This window comes from Poeciliopsis prolifica, unplaced genomic scaffold (genome assembly GCF_027474105.1).
Source record: "Poeciliopsis prolifica strain line A6 unplaced genomic scaffold, Auburn_PproV2 SCAFFOLD011, whole genome shotgun sequence".
Lineage (NCBI taxonomy): Eukaryota > Metazoa > Chordata > Actinopteri > Cyprinodontiformes > Poeciliidae > Poeciliopsis > Poeciliopsis prolifica.
In genome coordinates, this window is record NW_026562386.1 from 12,115,507 (window position 1) to 12,138,847 (window position 23,341).

General features: G+C 34.4%; 1 protein-coding gene across 1 annotated transcript in view; it reads right to left on the reverse strand.

Moving 5' to 3' along the window:
- The window catches only part of luzp2 (leucine zipper protein 2), a 154,493-nt gene that overhangs the window by 58,255 nt on the left and 72,897 nt on the right, over positions 1–23,341 (reverse strand). The window contains exons 2-5 of the mRNA XM_055036816.1: positions 17,527–17,644; positions 13,209–13,279; positions 8,326–8,407; positions 5,247–5,309 (exon numbers count right to left, since the gene is read on the reverse strand). Of these exons, the coding sequence (XP_054892791.1) occupies positions 5,247–5,309; positions 8,326–8,407; positions 13,209–13,279; positions 17,527–17,644 (334 nt within the window). The remainder of the gene's footprint in view (positions 1–5,246; positions 5,310–8,325; positions 8,408–13,208; positions 13,280–17,526; positions 17,645–23,341) is intronic.

The window sequence follows — 23,341 nt, forward strand, 5'->3', positions numbered from 1 at the left end:
TGCCAGTAAATGTTTTTTTTCTGCCATTTACCCAGCAAAATGACATGCTGAAGACAAGAAAGGAGGAGGACAATGATGTGAAGCCATTTTAAACCAAAAAAGTATATCAGCATCAGCAGCTCTGAGCCGAGAGTGGCAAAACTGTCTATTACAATGCTCTTTGAGAACCTGATGAGTCCCAGCAGCATCCAAGTCAGCCTGTAAATCATTCTCCCGCAAAATACTCATAATAAGCCTTGAAAGCAAATCATTGATGACGGCTTGACAGTGAATTGCAGCCATAAAGCTTCCCTGGTGACACCATAACAGACCTCACAATAATATGCAACATAAAAAAACATTCCAAAAGCGTGGACTGGTGTAAACAAAGGGTATTGTTTGCTGTATAGATGTTCATTTCAGCTTTGCCAGGAATTACTATGAATTTCACAATAAAAATCGCATTTCTGTAACAATGGCATTACACAAAATCTTTTGAGTATATATTCCCAGAAGACAAAATTGTTTGAAAATCTGTCAGTCAATAATGAAGAACCAAAGCTTATTGCTTCTATTAACAAGTTAAGATTTCCTGGTTTTGATTGCATAATAAACCAGGCCACATACACTGGACTGTTTAAAACACATAACATTTTAAGGAAGTTGTAGTTTTTCTATTGGAATAACTACAACTTTTGGAGTAACTGTCATGATTGTTGATGATGTTCTAAGTTAGGAATGGAAGTGGTGAGAGTGTAAAACTTACATGTATCAATATAAGTACAATAAACAATACTTTTTCCATTAATATAGCAACTTAATTACATTCTTTAAAAAGTCATTAGCTTTGAATAGACAGTTTCACAGCATGATGAAGACTTATTTTCCAGCTGTAGATCTTTTCAGAGTGAGATAAACAAAGTGTTGTCAGTCATTAGAATAAAAGAACAGACAACATCTGTTGTAGAGACCTTAGTCTATGTAGTTAGCTAAAGTAATTAACAATCTGAACATTTTTTCTGTGAGTGACACTGTCATACGGTATGACTCAATTGATTATCTGTTGTACTGCTCCTTCTCATCATTTGGTGACTGTAATATTCATCACATCTGAGTCCTTCCACCGCCTCTATATTTCTTAAAATACTTCTTGATGCACTGGGTTGAAATGAGTTAGTAGTCAGGCTAATAGATAAAAAACAGTCTACATTATAAAAACAAATTACTGTCCAAGTACTAAACAGATAAAAACAGCAAATGGTTTGTTGAAACTGTTTATGTTGGCATTATGTCCCATATTATTTAACTCTTTAGCCATGAGGATACCTCAACTAACTACTGTTGAACATTAATTTGTCAACATAATTTGTCATAGTTTGACTTTACCAAGCAAGCTATTGTTGCTAAAAGTGCCCTTGATGCCCAAAGGCATCCAGAAATCTCCTGGATCCCTTTGCAAAGTAGAGGACCAGCAACACTTCAATCTATTTTTAAGAATGTATTTTAGGACATTTGACAGAGGGAAAGTTGGCAGTATTTGGATTTATAAACTTAAGATAAAGCACATATTGCAGGAAAAGATATACAAGGAGACATCTGCAACTGTCAATTGTCTCAGAATAGTAGTTATAGTCAAGGAGACACATTCTGGCTTTTGATATATTTACAATGATGTAATACACACAACAATCAAACATATGCATGCACACACTCCTCATGTGTTTGGTGATGCATGAAAAGGACAGGCCAGGATTCAAACTCAGAACCTTCTGGCTTGAGGGTAACTAAACACTGCTACATTGTGCAGCCTTAAAACAATAACTAATACAGGAAAATGTTCTTATATTACTTTGCATGTATCTGTGATATAAATGTCAACAGTAGAAGTCCTTTGACGTCTATTGACCACAAACAATCCCTTCTGTGATTGCAAAAGCCCTCAAACCTGCACAATATGTGTAGCAGAGAACACAGGACTTAAAATGTCAACAGTGATACAGTGAGGACAACTGTGTATTTATGAAATAATTTCTCTTCTGATCTTTCCAGTGCTGCTTCAGCCTCTTGCCAACAGTGGAATTGTGAGTAAGTAACTTCTGCACTAACTTTGCTGTAGCACAGCGTTTAGACAAGCTGTCATTAAAAAGGGCTGATAATTTGCTGTTTCACTTCAATTACAGCCCAGTTAACTTTAAATCAAGTCTAACAGTTGCCAAAGCTGTTTGCCAGCTCTTTGTTTTGGCAAGATTAGTGTGTGCATTGATGACTGGCTTATGATAATGAGGATTAGTGGTAGGAACATGTGAAAACATGGAATCACACAAAAGCTGCAGCGGCTGTGACCATCACTCTGTCACTTTTATGCACCCTCATTACTGTTTCCATAATTCATCCAAAACGAGATGTTATGTGGAAGTTAAGGAATCTCTAATTGTAAATCACAAAGCTAAATTATGGTCCTTTTTAAAGATGATTTAGTAAGTTGAAATGATCTGCTGCAGAGTATTGCAGATGTGTACAAACTCCTGCTGTGAGAATCACTTGAATGATTATTGAAGTGTCTGCATTTCCCTCTGATTACTTCCAGCAGAGGGACATCCTAGAGCAAATCCAATGCACCTCATCCTAGAACACTCATACCAACGTCTTAGTATGTTTGATCTCAAAATGAAAGTGCATTAGTACACAAGCAAATATTCCACTTTATGAGGCCTTTAGGTTGTTCCTAAAGGCCTCATGATGACTGATGGTAGAATATGGATTTGTCATGGAGGTTTCCCAGAATCAAATCCATATCAATTGCTGCAGAATATAACTCAGCGCTACAGTGTGAATTACAGGACAGAATATGAACCCTAGTGTTTCATAATAGAAAGGACTTATAATAAAGCCCAAAGTACTACGTTTTGGGATTTATCTATGTATTTATTCAATGTTACCTGTGTTCATAATATGGAAAACATAAAAAATAACCTTTGGAGTCAATGATTAGATATTTTTCTCTTTCCCATACTGTGGGTGAGCTACGTACAACAATATAGTTAGAAAATGCCACACCTTTCAGATATTCATTAAAAAAAAAAGACAATATATACACGTTCTACTACTTTACAATTAAGAACTACTTTTGCTGTTTTTATCATAACTATAAAGTACAATTAAATACTATGAAGTAGATAGAAGTGTAAAAATGTAAAAACATTAAAAAGTGAGCAAGAAAAGTAAGAATGTCTTTTCAGTGCAGTGTTTGCCAAAGAGAGAAAACAAGAAAACCTCTGAAAGATCTTAAAAGCTTGGTGTACTAAAGAACCTATACTGTATAGGTCTTTTCTGTTCTGAAATAAAGTAACGTTTGTTACAACTGCCACATTATAGCTTGTGCTCAGTCCAACTTCATCAAAAGACAAATAAAAATAAGAATAAGAAGAATCAGAATAAATAAAACAAACAAATCATAAATTCATGTGGAATGACTGTGTCTGCTTTCACTGTTACAAGTGAGTCACTTTAATATCCAGGAGGGACTGATTGAATTATTCCACTTGGTGATTTTGGCCTTTTGTATCCTACCAAAGATGGCAAGGTGTTCCCTCTAGGGAGAACACTGGAAACTGTTGATCAGTGAAATATTGTGACATCAAGTTAAAATGTTCTAAATGTGACATGTTTCTAGAGGTCAGGAAATCACGAATAGCAAAAGAAAATAAATAAATAAAAAATAAAATAATACAGAAAACCACACTGCAGACTGTAACATGATTTCACTAACTTGTGAGTTGAAGCAAATGTCAACTGTAATTAAAGGTACATAAATATAAACCCCCATAACATGTAAAAGAAAAAAAAAAAGGATATGTATATATATATATTTTTTTAAAGCTTCCTGAAAAGTTGTCTTATATGCAAGAAAATTAATCTGATTCATCTGCTGTGATTCACATTGTTTGTATGTATCTTTGATAAATTCACAGAAACCTTCACAGTGACAGGTATTTCTCAGAACAGCTTGACTCCAGTAATTTGATGTCATTATGTCATTGTTTAGTTCCAAATCTGAGTCACTTGATCATGTTACTCAACAAAAGTTTAATCAGAATTGGTCCCAAATTAATTTAAGCATCTGGTGAAAAACTGCTTTTCACAGTGAAGCTTTGAGCAATATTGTGTGATTTTTCAGAAGAGTTTCATCATCTTGCTCTGATTTAATTTATTAGCTTGATGCAATTGAAAACATTCGCTGTTACTGTATTACATAAATATTACACAAGAATGTTTGTTTTTTTCCGTTGCTTCAAAGTTTAGATCTAAAAACCAATTATGAATGGGTTTATATTGATTTCACCATAGAGGTTTATCTGCTAGAAGAAACTTCCTACATTTGTAAAGTCTTGTATATTGTTTCAACCCATTCAGAAATAAGCTTCCATAGATCCTTATTGATGTGTTAAAAATACTTTTTGTACTTATAAGCCTCTGTAAAAATTAATTACATGGCACTGTAGGATTTTCATTTTAATTATAAGTACTGTTCTGCAGGAGTCCCCTTATTTTCTTGTCACATAACCTAAAAAACCCTTAGGCAAAGACAATAAAATAAAACTCTTATGTATGTGCATAAAACATCTTTGAAGTCTTACATGCCCAACATAGCATGTTCCATTAATAGGTCGATGTTATATTGATTTCTTTTATATGTGCAATCTGTTTTTTTTTGTCTTTTTTTTTTCTCCTAATTTCTGCCAATAACGAGCTAAAACGTAAATAGTAAGGAGTCGTAGTCAAAGTTTAGTTGGAGTGATGTTTGCTGAAGTTTTTCCACAAATGTTTAAGGCAGCAACAGTAAAATTTATGTTGTGTAAGAACTTCAGACTGAAAGTTTTCAGCTCAACTTCTTTGCACTGATATTGACAACCATGCAGAGGGGTACTTTGAAAAGAGGCCAAATTATCATCCAACAATTGCAATCATGGCTGAAGTGATGATCAAAGAATGCCCTCCTGTGTTCACAAAACATTTGAAAAAACCCTTGTGTTCAACCCAGTGTATGTCCACTTCTGATTGAAATTGACAAGGCCTTTCCTTGGTCCCCTCAGATTGTCAGAAGTCATTTGGCAAAGTCAGAAAATCATTAAATCAAATTGATCTGAACAATGAAAGGAGGCAGAGAACTTTGATGGGTAAATTACGACAAGATAGGTTTGATACATGTACCTTATGAATGTGTATTGGTATTCTTGTCAGCATTTGATGACACTTTGATGACTCACCTCTTGTTGTAAATCTTTGATGATTTTTGTTTTTTTCTCCATCTCCACTTTCAGAAATTTTATCTGAGGAGAAAAGAGGAACAAGGAACACAATCAGAGAAGCAAACAGAGTCTAAGTGACAGAGCCTCGTTCGGGAAAAGCCTTGTTCGGGAACAAGGCAAAAGACACAAACAATTACATGGTCAAAGAAAGCAGTGATAATAAATTATCTATCCCAAACGTGACTTAATTTAATAAAGATTTAATTGTTTTGTCCGGAAAGTGAAAACAAATGTCTAAGAGATAGATGCTTCAGACAAAAAACAAGCAAAATAAGGTTTTTATGATGCTGCATAGTTATATTTTTAAATCTAAGGCTTTAACTTCTTTTGTAGATGCTCCAGTGGAAAACAAATCTTCTCACATTCACATTAGAATGCTTTTGTGAAACAGAAGAAAAACAAAAAACATAAAACAAAATAATGTCTCCGAACTGCTAGACAATGACAACATAGTCCGGTTAAAAATGGGTCACAAAGAATCAGAAAAAATTTTTACTAATCTTCTTAAACAGCTTTGTCGTCTAGCCTATAGCAAACATTACTCATGCCTTTGGGGAGAACAGTTTTAGCTCCAGATTACCACACATTTGCTTCATTACACATTTGCTGGTATTGTAACAAAAAAGAAATAAACTAACTGGAGTCAAATACTATGGATTTACTCTAGGCATTAAAACAACCATGAAAATTTATGAGCAGAAAGAAGTAGGAATGCTTCTACATTTGAGTTGTTTTTTTTTTATTTATTTTTTTTCCAGTGAATAAGTCCAGACCTTACCAGTTGACTCACATTGCTACACAGGTCATAATTACATCAAATGCCACTTTAAGTCACTGTCACTGCCTCTAAAAATACAAAGATAGAAAGAGCATTACACTTGAGCGCTAACTGTTATTTCATCAAATTGATTTTGACACGGCCTTTTAATTGCTGATTGTGTTCAGCAGAACAGAAAAGCAGGATTTTGCTTTTTAGTATTAATGTGAGTGCAAGCATGGGTTCAAACTTACAAAAGAATGGCTTCACCAGAAGAAAATACAGATTGCAAAGTGGCCTAGAACTATATCTGACAGATGATCTCAAAAGTGCTGTGTGTATGTTGTAGGTACGTCTGAGTTCAGACTTCCAGAAATGTGATACACTGACACATTTATTCCCGATTTGCTCACAGTGCTGACTTATTGGCTTATATTTTTTATTACGGCAGAGTGATGTCTTTGTTTTTGGCAATCCTTTTATCAACAGCTCAGCATGCTTTCCTGGTACTGGCGTGAGCCCTGTGAGTATGTGCTTATTTCAGCCAAATGGAGGTTCAAACATTCACTGCAGATGGTAAACTCCTGCCATGGGCAACCAAACAAATAAATTTGGTGTGTGTGTATAAGACAGATAGGCTGAGTTTGGAGTTTGTCTGTTTTTTCTTCTTTTTTTTTAATTCTAAACGAGTATTTTTGCTTTCCCAAGTGTTGTGTGTCCTTGGGAGAGGTCGTCAAGATAGTCTCGGGGACAAAAAGGAAAAGATTCATAGGGCTGGTGACCTCATGCCAGGTTTACACCCCAGGGAATAGTAAACTAAGTCTTGCCAGTTGACTCACATCCCCAAGTAGCACATGATAACATCGAGGTTCATGTTTGAGCCTTTCAGTCACTGCTGCAGCCTGAGGGGATGGTTAGAAAAGCAGCAACAAGAAAAATACTGGCATTGGGTTTTAAAGGCATAAACAGCTCAACATAAAGCTCATTTTTAATATAAATATCAAAGGCTATTGTTTTAATTACTAAGTTTTAGACATTTTGTTTTCTGTCACATGAGTAGGTTTCATATTAAACAAAGGTTAATATCACACAAATATAATATGATTAATCATACAAAAAAAAACATTGTCAGAATGATTTATTTGATAAAATAACTAGGATGAAAGAACTATTCAAACCAAATAGATAATAGGTGAAAAACACAATCTCCCTCTTGTTAAGTCATGAATGGACACAAAAGCCAAGTAGAGTTTCAAACACCACATCTATACCTGATTACAACCAATTACAAGAATATCTTAAAAATTAAAAAAGCAGAGGTAGATGATAGCCTATAACCTACTTCATGTAGATATCTTAATCTACATGATGTAGATAAAAAGACCTATGCTTAAAAATATTTTTATTGATCTCAAGTAACTCCCTCCTATAGTTGCAATATCAATAACCAGATATGTTTTTGCATTACAAGAAGGAGCTGAAACACTAATTACCTGAAAGTGAGTCAGTACTGCAGTGACTTCTTCTTATCAATCCAAAATAGGAATGAGTAGTATTGCTTATATTTATTTTTGTTTATCCTTCTTAAAATTGTTTTTCTCTTCAATTTTGGCAGTAAAAAGGAAAGTCAATATATCAGTACTTACAGTACATAGAAATCATAAACTATATAAGAAAAACAAATTACCTTTATAAATGAATTTGACTTTTCTATTTAAAGTCTGGGTAGTTTTAGCAATTATGAAATATTTTGATAAGCACACTATTAACTCCATTTCAATACTTTGCAAAAGAAATGAAATAAACAGCAAAAAACCAACCATCTGTAATATCATTTTGCAACCTTAACTATGTATGGTCACTCTTCACTTTCCTCTGAATAATGCCAGTGTATTCTCTGCATATCTAATGGTATAAAGTAGTAATGTAATTTGCTACAAGTAACAGGATACATTTAATATCAGTGAAGATCTGATTGCCTAAATAAAAGTAACTTTGTTCAGTAAGTTACTGAAAATAGTCACACGACCTTTCATTTATATTAAAACCTTTGCTTCTTTTCATTAATTTATATCACAATAAACACTAATAAAAGATCAGGGTTTCAAAATTGGAACCAAACAAATAAGATGTGGCAAAAGATTTTCTCCTGCTGTGTCAGACGGAAGAAAAAGCCAGCTGCTGCGTAATGAACGTCAATCACCAAGGGGGGCTGTGTGACAGGTGACGGGGCTGGTTAGAGGAGACCGAGCGCTGATGGTGAGGTCATCGCTGTCTTACCGTGGCCTGCTGCTTTTCAGCTTTCTCATTTGCCTCATCCAGCTGCTTCTGCAGGGCTGCCTGGAGGGACTTCATCTCCTCTCTGTCAAGTGGCAGGGAAGTGAGAAACACCCTGTTAGCACATCGTTCTTACACTCTCCGAGCCCTTTACCACTCTACCTCTGAATGGTTTTCTAAAGCACACTCCTTTGAGAGAAAATAGATTTTTGTGTAGAAACAAGTCACAATAAAATATTTTTTAATTTAGTAGAAAAAAAAAGCAACACTTGATTTAAGATAATTTAATCACAATAATTTTAACATTGGTAGATTTCCTTAATAAATGTTTGTTTTCAATCTTTGGGGAAGAAACTCAGCATTTTGCAATGCTTTTCCTAACTAGTAATAAAAGTGCAAACAGTTGAGGCATGAACTGCTTTTGACATTTGTGCATATCAAAACATGAATTTTTTCTCTGCTCAAAATACATATTTACTATTTTGAACAGCAAAAAGTAGCACAAAACCAAACAGGAACAGAAAGAATTAACGTTTTCAAATGTTATTACGAATAAACCCTGTAGTGTATGTCATGCATAACTATTCAGCCCTTTTATTTTTTTCTGCAGCCTAATTTCCAACATACCAACCACTTTAAAAACTTACACTTTAAAATTAAGTTTTTTTTTTCTTTCTTTCTTCTTAACATGTCCTGGTGCTTTTATGGATTAAAATGAGACAGCTGACAAGAACAAGAGGCAAACCTCATTTGGATTAGGGAGACTGTGGCACTCTTCTGGAGCCAGGCTTTGGCTCTTGGGGCTCAGCCTCAAGAATATACAGGAAGTCCCCTCTCGGTGGGCCCCCACATCCAGGTAAGAACAGATCAGTTGCCATGCAAGTTGAATGACAGGCAAAAGCATGGTGGGGATTCTCAGCCCCCGGCTGAGTGACTTGATTGAGTTCTCTACGGTGAGCAAGACAAGATGCCCCTTTGTGACTTGAAGTTGGAAGAAGAAAAGTTTCTGAATGTTGGCTGTCCTTATAGTTCTGGCAGCATAATCTGGTTTTAGGACATGGAATGTCACCTCACTGAGGTGCGAGAGTTGTTGTGTCGGGTTGAGTAGTCCCAGCAGGAAATAACAGGACTCACAGCTTGAGCTCCGAAATCAAACTCCAGGAGAGGAGCTGGACTCACTCCTGCTCTGAAGTTGCCCAGGGAGAGAGGTGTCAGGTGGGGTAGCGATTCTCATATTCCCCTATCTTAGTGTTTTGATTAAGCGAGAGGGTCGCCTCTTTGCAACTTCAGGTTGCAAGAAGCAAGATTCTGAGAGTTTTCTGCACCAATGCATTGAACAGCAGTTCAGATTTCCAGGCCTTTTGGGAGTTTCTGACCAGAAACAAGCAATGTTCTAATGATAGACTAGTTGCTTGGAACATAATTTCTATAATAAACACTATGTTTGGGCACAAAGTGGTTAGTAGGTTTTGTACCAGGGCCCGTAACAGGCCCTTCATTAACTGGCAAGAAGAAAGCAACAGCACCCTTTATAGATCCTGACTACAGTTTGCCGTAATCATTGTATGGAACAAATCTCAATGAAATGAAAGCAAGACAACGATTTTTAGTCAAAATGTAATAAATATATCTGTGGCAGAAAACTGCACCTCATCTAGAACAAACCTTCCACTTGGTAAGTTGGCATGTTGGCAGAATTATGCATTGAGGGATAATTGTTTCTTTGGCATGGGGAGTTAAATCTCACAATTATTATTTACACAATTTTATTTGAGAATACAAAATCCCTCGGAAATTGAAGTTGAAGTTTTATTTCTTGAGGTTTGTGGTTGTAAGAAATGTTTAAAAGGGGTCTACAATGCAAGGTACAATAAATACTATTTTTTCCACTTATTTTTGAGCTGAAAAGAATATATTCAACCCAATTCTTGTTTTCATGAACTACTTCCATCATTTACATAAATTCACTGCAGTTAACATACACTGAGTTCAGTTTTTTATTAAAAACTCTGGTTAATGATATGAGAATTTAGACACTTTTGAAAGATACTTGATTTCATTTTCCAATGACTTTTTATGTGTTCTCTGGAATGCCCTACAGATTTTTTAGCCTGCAGTGTGAAAACTATTTTTGCATTTATTATACATCTGGCATAAATGTAAATGGGTGTTATAATGCTGAGGCTATTTCTGTACTGTTTGATTTTCCAGTGCACAGATAACAGCAAAGCACAATGAATTATATATTAAGTAGGCTGGTGATGTGAGTCCTTGCTTTGAAAAAATCTTTGTAGAAATCACATCACAAGAGGCAGCCAAGTTAAATTCAAAAAGTCTGCTAATATTTCTAAACATGGCTTTAAACTTAGAAGTGCATGAGACGTAGGGAAAATGTGGTGTAATGAATCTGCAGTAACTTTCAAGATAACAGCAGCAGTCATTTTGTAAAGGATCTTGATGCATACATATTTCAGATGCCAATGTCTTTTGGCATAAGACCAGTAAAGCATATTTCCTTTAGAGTAGTCAGGAAAATATATATGCCAGTAAACAAGACAAGGAAACAGTTTGAGGCACAAACATTGCCTACACTGACAAAATGGATACACATCAGTCTAGTGAGCAAACAGCACATGTTTTTTTATAGTAGGTTCAATCATAGTTGAGTTAATTGTTGATAATCAAAACATGAAATGTTATGTTCCAACCATGAGTGTCGTTTCTATTGGAAAACATCTCTGTTCTGTCTCAGTTTGGGGTAAAATTATTTTCAGAAAGCAATCAAATCTCTGTTAAGAGATGTCAGAAATAAATGACTTGCAATGAATCACCTGTCTGCATCTGCCATAATGGAGTCAGCAAGTAATTGCTCTTGGCAGCCGTGGAAATCTAAAGGTGGATTAATAACACCCTGAAAAAAACGATGCCTTCCAAAATGCTAGGTAAGCAACACTGAGCAAAACTGCTGCTTTATGGTTTTTAGCTTGATAACATGTGAGAGCTGCCATGTGATTGAGTATTGATTGGTGATCAAGCTCTTTTACAGCCTTTCAGAGAGCATGTGAGGTGACAAGTGATTCCTAATCATGAACAGATTCATTACACACTTTATTAATCAGACAATTCTAACTGATACAAAAGCCCCACATCCCAGATGACTTTTCATATGTTGGGGGAATAAAGACTGAATAATATTTTTTATGTACACTAGTTAGTTTATTATTTTCCAGCTCCTGCTTGCTTCTTTCTCTACCATAAACAAACTAGACCACACCATCAATTAAACAGCATCGACTACAGTATGCAGTTGAAAGCTTTTTTTCCTATTCATATTTAGATTCTTCTTGTAAGCTTAGGGAAATGAAATACACAAATCTCATTAAAAAGATTATGTAACTTTAGAATGTATGTTTAACATGTAATATTCATCATTCAACTAAATGAAATCTGATTTTATAAATGCAGTGTTTTGCTAGCATCGTTTTTCACTGAAAATTGGAAAAAGCCAACCTGCTTCAAAATGACTGATACTGACAGGAGTTACTCCTCCAAAACCTGAAGACCAAATCAGGTAACTTAGTGGAACCACTGGCTGAATAAAGGATGTTTTAAAGATTGCTAGGGCAGTCTATCACTTCACTATGGAAGCTGGTTGTTTCACCCACTTCATAATTTTGTACTTATGCACCTTCAAATATATACAAATTGAAAAGAGGAAACAAAAGAAACAAGTGATCTTTTACAGGAGGTTCTGTAATGACCAAGCATCAGTTTTATGGGGTTGCTTAGAATCAGCTCTAATATCTAATTCACATTTTGTTATATAATTCAATTGCAGTCTTTTTAAGCATTCTTTTATGTAAATAGCCTCCACCAGTAAGAGGTGATTCATGGCTATTTTTGTTTTTCAGCTGTCCAAATGTCTCATATTTAATAAGAGTAGACTCAACTGTGATCAGAAGTCCAATCAATAGAAATGTAAGATCGCGGAAAAATTGTGAGCAACATGGATCCTAGTGGATTTATATTGTTTGTGAAAATGTGTTTAAAATCCATCAAAATGTATTTATTTTTTTATCACATACATGTAAATTGGTTACAATAAAATATCCTAACGTGTTTGAGGACAAATAAGCTTGACATTTTGAAGGGATTCAACATAAAGGACCAAAACATAAAACAAAGTCAAACTGCAATACTAACATACTACAAAACTGCATTTTCAACTAAATCAAGGACACAAAATCCTCAATTTGGTTTAATAATTATTTTAAAGAGTCTATGAATAATAAAAAAATCTGATAATAAAAAAAAAGATCAAATTTTTGTAATTTGCACAAACAGCCAAAGGATATGAAAAAATAACTTTGGGAAAACAGTCAAGGGACTCAAAAGGATAAACATCACTCAACCTATTTATCAGAGTTACTTGTATCATTCAATCCCTCCAGATCTCCTGTTACTCTCATGGTGAAATATTATTTTTCTATAAATCACTCCTCTGTGGAACAGTGTTTTGTGTTTCATGGCTTCTGTTAAAAGCAAACTAAAGACCTAAAGACATCTACTGAGTTGATACAAGTTCATTCTTACAGGCTGATGCAAAAAAAAAAAAAAAAAAATATATATATATATATATATATATATATATATATATATATATATATATATATATATATATATATATATATATATATATATATATATATATATATATATACATAATAGCAGAGAATAACCTTAAACTCTTAAAATCTACCTAATTTGTCATATTATTATTTCATTGATAAAATAATTTTGCAAATCATAGCAGAAAACATTTCAAATTATGAGAACATGATCAAGATCTCCTTTCTAAATCACCCATGGTGGGTGCCCAGATTTACCTTTGTTTGTGGCTGAGCTCCAGAATCCTTTGCACGTCCTTCTTGGCCACTGACTCATCATTTTTCAGAGACTGAAAGAAAACAAAAGACACAATTTTTTTCTTAAGCAAAGGCACAGTTTTCTATATTGCATGGCAATTGAAAGCATCAAACAAAGAAAATGCACAGTGCATGCACATTTGAACTGGCTCTGTTTAGTACATGTTTCCTACAATTCTCAGGGATTTAGTAAAGATGGACTCAAATCCAGTCGGTGTGAAAATGATCTGAAATGATACAATAATTGAGAAAAGTATTAAAATAATGTGCAACAGATGTGGAATCCTGTTGATGTCCCTTTTCTAAATTGTATTGCTTTTAACAATCTGTTGATGAATGTCCTAATGAGTGCACACACAGATGCACAGATTGGTTTCTGCTGGTGGCTAACCAGATTCCTGATGGGTAATTAGGAATTAGTGATATATTTGATTGGCCCAAAAGCCCTTTGAGATCTTATATTAGTTGAGAGAGGAGTCGAGAAACGCAGACTTCTCGGGGAAATCTGGAATCAAAGGGAGAGTTTGTTTTTAAAATATGCTTGAAAGGCTGTGCTAATTAACACAAGTCAATACAAACTGACTGTCTTTTTTTTCTCTTCCAAAGGAGGAGAACCAATGCACCCAGAGCATACAAAACTATGCTAACAATATTGATAGAAAAATATAAAAATTCAAGCAAACAGATGCTGATGACAGCGATTACCAGAACAACCATATCAGTAAATGCAATTATTTCTAAATTAATATAGCTGATTACTTTGTATGTAATGTTCTGGTGGGGATGTTATGTGCTACATGCCATCAAGACTTCGACACACCTACCTAAATAACATCAGAGCCATTGAAATGACCTCCAAATACCACTGTCTGACTGAGCATGACCCACAAAGGTGGCACCTCATCTTAATGTGCAGACTGAAGACTGCTGGAAACCATCCAACTTAAAAAGCAACTTTCTGTCTCTGTCTCTTGCTGCTGCCATCTGTTCTCATTTCTGTTTACAAGCAAGACCAAGTTGATCTTGAACAAGTGTACTTAGTTGGGTGTTAGTTTGATTTATAAGTCCTTCATAAACATCTTTTGCAGACCACATACAGGCTCCATTACTCCTGGTGGCAGTGGCGTATTTTTATCAGAGGAATCATTCCCGCACACTGCATGATTTACTTAGGGTTGATTGAAGAAAATCACACGAATTTCAAGGTTTTGATAAAGCCTCAATAATCCGTAGATCTTGGGACGACCCGACTATTGTGAGATTTTAATGGAAAAAATTTCTGGTTCAAGAAGAGCAACAGTTTGGCGGATTTAATGGATCTGCAGCAATCATCTCGGATTCTGTTATAAAAATACCCCATTAGAGCTTTTACTGTGGCATCTTTACTTTGACAGGTTGGTTGTAATGGTTAAATCTTTCCAATAGCAGGGAGAAAATATGCTGCCCTTCGAGCCTCTAGAGAATGCCAAACTGGTGAAGAGACACTTACATGTTTTTTGTTTGTATGTTTTTCTTTTGTACATTGTACATAACTCTCATTAAGACCGGTAAAATATAAATTGCATAACACCACATCCTGTTCCACAAAACTGAATTAAAAACAGAGACAATTATTCTCGAAGACTATGGTCTTTCCAACAGAACTGAATAAGTTTTAGTCTTAAATAATGTCAGTCAGTTCAGTTCAGTAATTATCTGCAGGTAAAACATTTTACTTGTTTAAGCAAAACACTACCCAGTGTCGCTCTTAAAGAAAAATCTTGTATTAAAGCCTATTAGTTAGTTTAATGGATGACATTTTAAACAAACAGCATGTTTGAATTGCATCACAGGTAGTTTGTAAATCATCTAACATCATCATTGTATTATGAATAACATCAATAATTTATTATTTATTAATTTATTTATTATGAATAAAAATATCACTGCATGCAATCTTCTCTTTAGTGTTATCGGAGCTTATTCGGTCTACATAATTGGTTAATAATGTTCAGTCAAACTTTATATTGTAGATAACACTTAGAAAACATTACCAGCTGCTTTGAACTGCTTTGAACTCAGTTAAATTTTTAGCAACATCACTGGGGCATGCTGCCAAGCAAAAATCCCCCTCGTCACAGAAAGTTTAATTATTGAGGTTGCTGACCTGGACCTAGAGGGCAACGTATTAGAAAGATAAGCACCCACTCTTTTGTCTTTTGAAGAAACATAGCACTGCTTTAGTGTGCTGATGTTGATTTTGTTTGAAAAGTTAATGATATTTATGGAGATGGAGCCTTAGCTCTAAAGCTTAAAACTTGTTTCACAGCCCACTAATGTTCTGAATTCAGATCTAACCCAACCTCTGCCCTCCCCAACATGCAGGAGCAGATCCCCGGGCAAAGATGGGTGCCAGCTCTGCTTGCCTTGAGGGAACACACACCAAAGCCTGTGTCCTCGATGATGGTGGCCAGACGACCTGAGTTTATACACACAATTCCAAATGGACTATTCTTTGCTGGGCATTATATATGCCAGAAAATGTTAAAACATCAACAGTAAGAGAACCATGGTCTACTTATCAAGGTAGGTGGCATCTTTTCCACAAATATTTTTGATTTGATCAATGTGACTGAAAAATGTGACACAATTTAAATACCTGACTGTATAAATTAATTTCCATTTACTTCAAGTGATGAACGTAGTCTTAAATAATTACCAGAAGTTGTTATGCAATGCCCTGGCTTGAAATAACTGTTTACACTACTCAACTAACTTTTTTGGGACTAAGAGATACAGCCAAAGTATTATATACTGTATCCTTTTCTTTCCTGCAGGATATGGCATCAGACTAAACTTATAAGGTTTTTGTTTGTTAAGTGATAGAATATTGAGAATATGCATTCATTTGTTTATAATTATTCCCGTCTTAGTCTTACAAAGTTGCTGAACATGGAGCCAGCTTTTATTTTACTTTCTTCAAAGTCAAAAGTTTGCATACAAAAATTAGAAAATCTTCATATAACTCAGACAAACACTGATGATTACATCATGACTTAGTAAATTTCCTCTAGGGTGAAAAAAAACTTTGAAATGAAATGGAGGTACAGCTGTGGAAGAAGGAACATCTAAAAGCAATAACTGTTGTTGAAAACATGACAAAATAGGGAGTGGTAGTTTGGGATGTTGAGACTCCATAAGACCCCAAAATATACTGAAAAGCCATTGGAGGTCACTGATTATTGACAATAAATCAAATACTGAATAATCTGATATTGATTAAATGTCTATACATTTTTAAAACTAGTAAATATCAACTTTCAACCCATCTGTACAACAACATAAATTTTGTCATTTATTTACTTCAGAAAATGAGTGACGCTCATAACAATTAAAACTCAGTTTCAGAAATGCTCTCAATTCAGATACTAAACTATTACAATGTAGTGCAAGTCTCCTGACAGAGCAAAGCAGAGGAACACCATAACTGCAAGAGGTGATTAGGAAATTCAATAATTTAATAATTCAGGAAGAGCCAGCAGATGCTGATGTGGTAATCTGCTAGCTATCTGCTGCAATCTGGAGCTTTTAAAATTGAACCTGAGGCAAAGGAAACCCCTCATAGAAAATTAAAACATTATGAAGTTTACACTGTACAGAGCTGATACAAACAACAATAAACATAAAAAATAAAAACTAAACCTCAGAGAACAACAAAAACGTACAAGTATCCAATGAAATCTAAAGAACACGACGGAATCAATAATTACAACTTCAACACACAAAAAAAAACAACAAAAAAACAAGCTGAAGCTAAATACTTATCATTTCAATTAAACTCCCATTGTAAATATGTTGATAATGTTGAAGAACAGATTGTGGAAAAATCTTTCTGTTGTAGCTCCAAAGAAGTTTTCATTTATTATCATGTGTTTCTGCATGCCAAATCCATGTTATTTGGCCACAGCATTTTATGTAAAGTAGTAATGGTGTGTATTCTGAACTCAAAAACCCAGAGACAAAAATCTAATTCTTTCAGTCACTTTCCAAAGCCTGTGGCCATAGATGAGGGGAGGGTCATAGATTTATCGCTAAACCGAGAGCTTCACCTTTTGGCTCAGGCAAAGCTCTTCACATATGATTAAATAATAATCATTCGACTTAAAGCATAATGATCAAAAGATTAACATGGATTTTTTTATTTTTTTTTTTTTTTATCATTGACCTACAACTCAAAACTACCAGCTGAATCATGATGCTTATTGTGCTGAATTATAAAGAGAAGCAGTATGTTTCTCACCTGAAGGTTGCCTTTTATGCTGTCCAGTTCCTTTGATGTCTTTGACAGCTGATGCAAGATGCTGCTTCGTTCACTGAAGACTTCTTTTAGCTTCTTCTCCAAACCATCGTAGCTTTGTCTATCGAGAGGACAGAAATTTTGCGACTTAATATTTGCCATGAGCTGAGGAAATTCAATCATCAGAGAGCTCTTGAGAGATAGACGAGTTTCAACTTTCAGCAAAACACTTACTTTTAAAATAAAAGAACATCAGAGAGAGAGAGAGACACTAATATCTATTCAGCAGAAAAGTATTGAATAATCAAAACTTTATATTTTGTTTTATATTTAATGAAGCTTGAAGAAAAAAAAGGAAAATACAAATCACTGGGGCATCGATTAATTAGCTGTCACTCTGCAATATTTAAAAATATACATATTTTTTAAAAAATAGAACAATGTGTAGTGATCGGCACTAAAATATTTTATGCCAAAACATGTTTGACAAAAACTATTGATAATAACTAAGCATGTTTAACCAGCAAGCTTATGATAATCCTAAATTCCTTAAAGAAGGAAGCTTTACTTCCTTTCATGTTTCTTTGACCTAAAAAGGAGTTGCTTAATTTTTAAACACCCAGAATACCAGAGTCTAAAGCTCTGACTCTGGAAGGACCTTCTGGTGACCAAAGCTGCTGTGGCAATGTTCCCTGTGTTGTATGGTATGCCAGTCTTTTGAAACAACAACAAAAAAGTTGCTCGAAAAGTTAGAAATAAAAGAGATTTTATGAACTATTTTGTTTTATAGTTTTGTCATTTCTTTAAAGCATGTATCAATTTTGATAAACTCCTGTTATAAATAATGCATGTATACTAAGAATAAGAGGGTGAACTTCATAGTATGCTGCTTCATCAGAGTCAGGGAATTTTCTGTGTTGTCACCATCCATTTTAATTTCTTTTATGTTGAATCATCCAATGACAATTTGAGGAAAAAAATATCAGTGGTCTCAGAGTGCCTTAATTAATTAGATATTTTTTGACTGAATTATTCAGATTAAGAACGGTGACTTAAACTTTAGTTTCAGAATACAGACATGAGTAAGCAGTCTGCATAATTTAATGTGAGGTTAAGTGAAACAATGGAACTTGGAGTTCCATTGTTTCTGTTTCAGTGATGCACAAGTGTATCATTCATGCCATTTGAGAGCTGTGTCACTTGTGTAATATAATCTTTCAACATTTTCAAAAGATTCTGCGATAGGTCAGCTATATTGTGGTGGAAATGAGCAGGTTACATAGACAAATGCATATTAAGGTTATGTAGAAGTTTCATATTCCTGTGGTATGGTGTCTTTCAATGACATTGAAACTAAAAGAAAGTAGAGTGTTCCAAGGATAAATTCTAATATCTAAAAAAAACTGAAAGAAGACTGAAAAGAAACTAAATAATATGTTTTCTTCCTGAAATTAATCCAATATCTGATTCATCTGAGCTTTATATAGCTTAATAAAGACAAATGAATAACAACTTTTTTTTACAAAGGATGCGTAGGATGTGTAGGACCTAATTAACTGAATGACAAAAAAGTGTAATACCATTAAGACACAAATTTAATCTCACAAAAATTAACAGATTTTAAACTGATTCTAATGGTTAATGTCAACAGTCATGAAATATCCTTCAGCCACCTCTTTAGTAGACAGCAGGAGGCTTACATGTATAGCACTCCCACATTTATTGGCACCAACATTAAAGATGTAAGAAAACCCTTTAAATGTATTCCCTATTTGGTCCCATATGAAAATAAAGGAAAGCTTTTGATATGGCATCATTTAGTTTCATAGTATTTATTCAAAAAATGCCTTAAGAAATTATTTATCCTTGCAGTCATATGATTCTGTAAAAATGAATGCATCTTTGAAGTTTTAATTAGTAATCCAGAACTATCTTCTAACTCTTCAAAATATTAAACAAAGCAGAACATTATATTCAAGTAAGGTAGATATGTGTTGATTTAGAAAAAGCTGGGAAACCACAACAAGATACGACTATAAAGTAAAAAATAACACTGTCTAAGCACATTTACCTAACAGGAAGTAATTCCGTTTATTTTACAGGTTTTTCCATACTGTTACCAGGAATACCAAAATTGTTAAATGTCCTGAAAAAGAAACTGAGTTTCATCATGTCTTTGAAATAATTGAATACAACTTGTGTTATATTTTGTGGTTTTTGGTTTCACACTAAACAGAATATACGTTTTTATTTTTCTATTTTTTTTTACAAATTAGTCTATTTATATCTAATTAGTTTGATTTTATTCATCTCCTTCTCCACTCACAATAATTATTTGCCTTGATTCCTGTGTATGGTACATTTCAGCAACATGGCAGTTCAAAGTTCAATCTTAGCGTCAAAAAGGTATAAAGTATAGTCAGCTTGAATAAATTCAAGCAAAAACCTATTTATAACTAAACAAAATCAAAATTAAAAAGGTATTCAAAGCCAACATACAACTGATTAAATGGGTCTCTATTTAATTTTCTTTGTGGATAAACTGGCAAATTACTTATATCTGTTCGTAATACTTATTTGCGCTTACTTCCTCTTTTTTTAACTCATTCTTGTAAACCAGAATTTACCTGAGCGTCCTTTTCCTGTAAATAAAAATAGAAAACAAAAATGCTTGTGGACGGAGCTTATAGAGCCACTGAATCTGAAACATTATTCTGAATCTATGGCTTCGGTTCAGTCTGGGCTTTCTTCCAAAAACCCTCTGCACCCCGTGTCATAGATCCCAGCAGCAGATCATACACAATAACACATAAATCACTAACAGAAAAGCAACACCTGGGAAATAAATAAATAACACAACGTACTAAATTCCACACTTGACTTGCTACCATATGGCATTGGCGGGAAATTTATTACAGGTTCATGCAACGAGGGAAGATAGGGTGAGAGAATCCTCCCAGTCTGCCGTATTATTCATTACCCAATGGAATTGGCCCTTGGGTATCCATGAAATGAATAAGGCCTGTAATTTGAGCCTCACTGACACAAAAACATGTATATCAGAAGGACATAGGTATTTTTATTTCAGCGACCCAATTCACTGTAAATTCCCCTCTTGTGAAAACAAATATTAACAGCTACATAATTGTACCAAAGAATTCAGGACTCTCACATGCTCTGTCCAAACAAAGCCTATGCTTGTTTGAGTCAGCGATGTTGATGAGAGCTAAAATGCCTGACACGTAAAAACTTCTAATCAGAAATTGTTCCACCAGGCAAAAGCCCATAAAGCAGCAGTGATGAGATAATGAAATCCTCTTTTTTTGGAGCTGTGCGAATGAATCCCGGGCTGTCATAATGAAACTCATCAAACTCCTCAGATTAAGAGGGAGGTATCATTTAAAGAAGCAGATTACAGAGGACAAATATTTCTTTACCCTTCGAGTCATAGCAGATTTCAGAACATTTTTCTCTGCGTAGCCTGTAGTAGAATTAGAGCTGCTGATGCCATTTGAAGCACAACAGAAAATGAAAGTTGATTTGACAAATGCTTAAGACACACTGACCTCTAAATACCTGTAACTGTACTTTTATCACAGTTAAAAATACCAGACATGACTTGAATTTCAATGAGCTGCTTTAGACTAGAGATTTAGTTGGAACACTCCAGAGCTTCTTGCATGGGATAATTGAAAAAATTTCTCTATGGAAAACTATTTTTCTAAGATGACCTTCATAGATTTAGGTCACTCTTTGTGCAAACTAAGCTCTAGTTTAGTATTAGCCTGTCTTATTCTGGCTTTAAATATTGTCATCTTCCTAAAATAATGGCCAATCATTTCTTGCCAACTGTGATTTTGGGAAAAAAGAAAAGAATAGAAAAGAAAAAAGTACCTTCTCAGGTTTGACAAAAGTGGATGTGGGTCTAAAGAACAATTTTGACCAAAGAAATTAAAAAAATAAATAAGTAAATAAAAAATTAGGCCATTAATTTGGGAAGATGGCAATATTAAAATTTTGTTATCGTCATCAATAAAAATCCTTACCACTTGTCTTCATTGTGAATCAACTCACTGTTGTCATGTACAAATCATCCCTCTCTATGCACAGACTTTTAGGCTTCCTTGAATAAGGAAGCCTAAAAGTCTTACTTAAAATGATATGATAGGCAGATGGCGTTTTAATTCTTTGTTTTTAAAATAACTAAGTCGTTATCCCAATTGACTACTTTTAGAATTTCTATGCAATTCAACATTAAATGGACAAATTAAATAACCATTGGTATAACAAGAACAGTAACTATAAAGCCGGGTGTCCAGTATCAAGCAACACTTAGATGTTTTGTTTTTCTTTTGTTTCAAATATATTTTTCAGGTATGTTTAAAAAGATAAGCTTTTCAATCCACTTCCATCATAAAAAATTAAATGCAGTCTGTTTTACAAAATATCTCTTCATATATGGACAGCACTTTTAGTCTAGTCTGTGCTTGCATCCATCAAAACATTCAAGGACACATTGCATAATGGACTTGGGTCATGGTTAACTGCATTCATATAATCAGGATCAAATTAGTCTTTATGTCTAATGTCCATATTGCTTCATTATTTTTACATTTTGCTTGGAAAGATTAGGGATAGAAAATTATTTCCTTGCCTGTTTTGAGACTGTATTGGCTATTGACTTTAAATTATGCAGTGTCATTGAAGATATTCCCAACTACAGACTGCTTAGCAATTAGCTGCAGTAAATATGAGAAGCTCAGTGTGTGTCAGCAGGTTGAGTAACCCAATGCCTTCCGCTCCACAACATAAGCATAGCTATTTCTGGAAAATTTACAAGAGACGGACAGCATTTTAGACAAGGACAAATTAAAGGATTCCCTGGAGCTCAGTGCCTTTGGAGGCCTCTCCACTATGAGACCTGTCACTTTAATACCCACCAACAGCCTTGTCTGAGCTCTATCAATCACGCATTTCAAATGTCAGCTGTGAACATAATTCAGTGAACACACAGACAGCAAGCTGCTGTCTTTTAGGCATAACCAGATGTTTTTTGGACACAAAGTAGCTTTTCAGACAGAGATATTTGAATATTTCCCAACAGCTTACTGCTTACAAAAAAAGAAAGTCTCACTTTTTAATTGAGTCAGACTGCATTGAAAACATGAACATGGTGAACCAAAAATTTATTTACTTTCCACACTGAAATATTTGCATATTTTGCCAAAATGTACAGCATACAAAAAATGTACAATTTCATAGCTCAGTTGGAGAACCATATGAATATAAGCATTTAGAACTTGAAAGGGTTTCCATACAAACAAAGTAATTTTCCAGACTGAGAAATGAGAACATTTTCCAGCAAATTTCTGAAAATGGTAATCTGACTAAATAAATCTGACAATTGTTTTTGAACTGTCAAATGAAAACTCAAACACTGGCTGTGATAGCAAGGAGAACATTCAAACTTAACATAGCATAGTTCAGATTGTAAGATCAACAGTAAATATGTAAAGTTTTTGAAGGCAGTATCCTCAAAAATTCTACTGAGCATAAAACATCCAGCAGCCAGTGATTTAAACTGTACTTCCAATTTCAGGCTGGATTAATTATGCTTTTGAAACTGGGCAAATAAATACTTTTAATAAGGAGGGCTGCCCAAGGCCTGTCAGCAAATTAATATATTCTTCTAGCAGAGCATGACCACCATAGAGCACCTAAAACAAAAGTCAGTCATGTTTACCAACTGCTGTATAAACAAGGCAGACAGCAGGGAATATTAATTGCATGCATGTCAGGGGATGTCTGACACTAAATC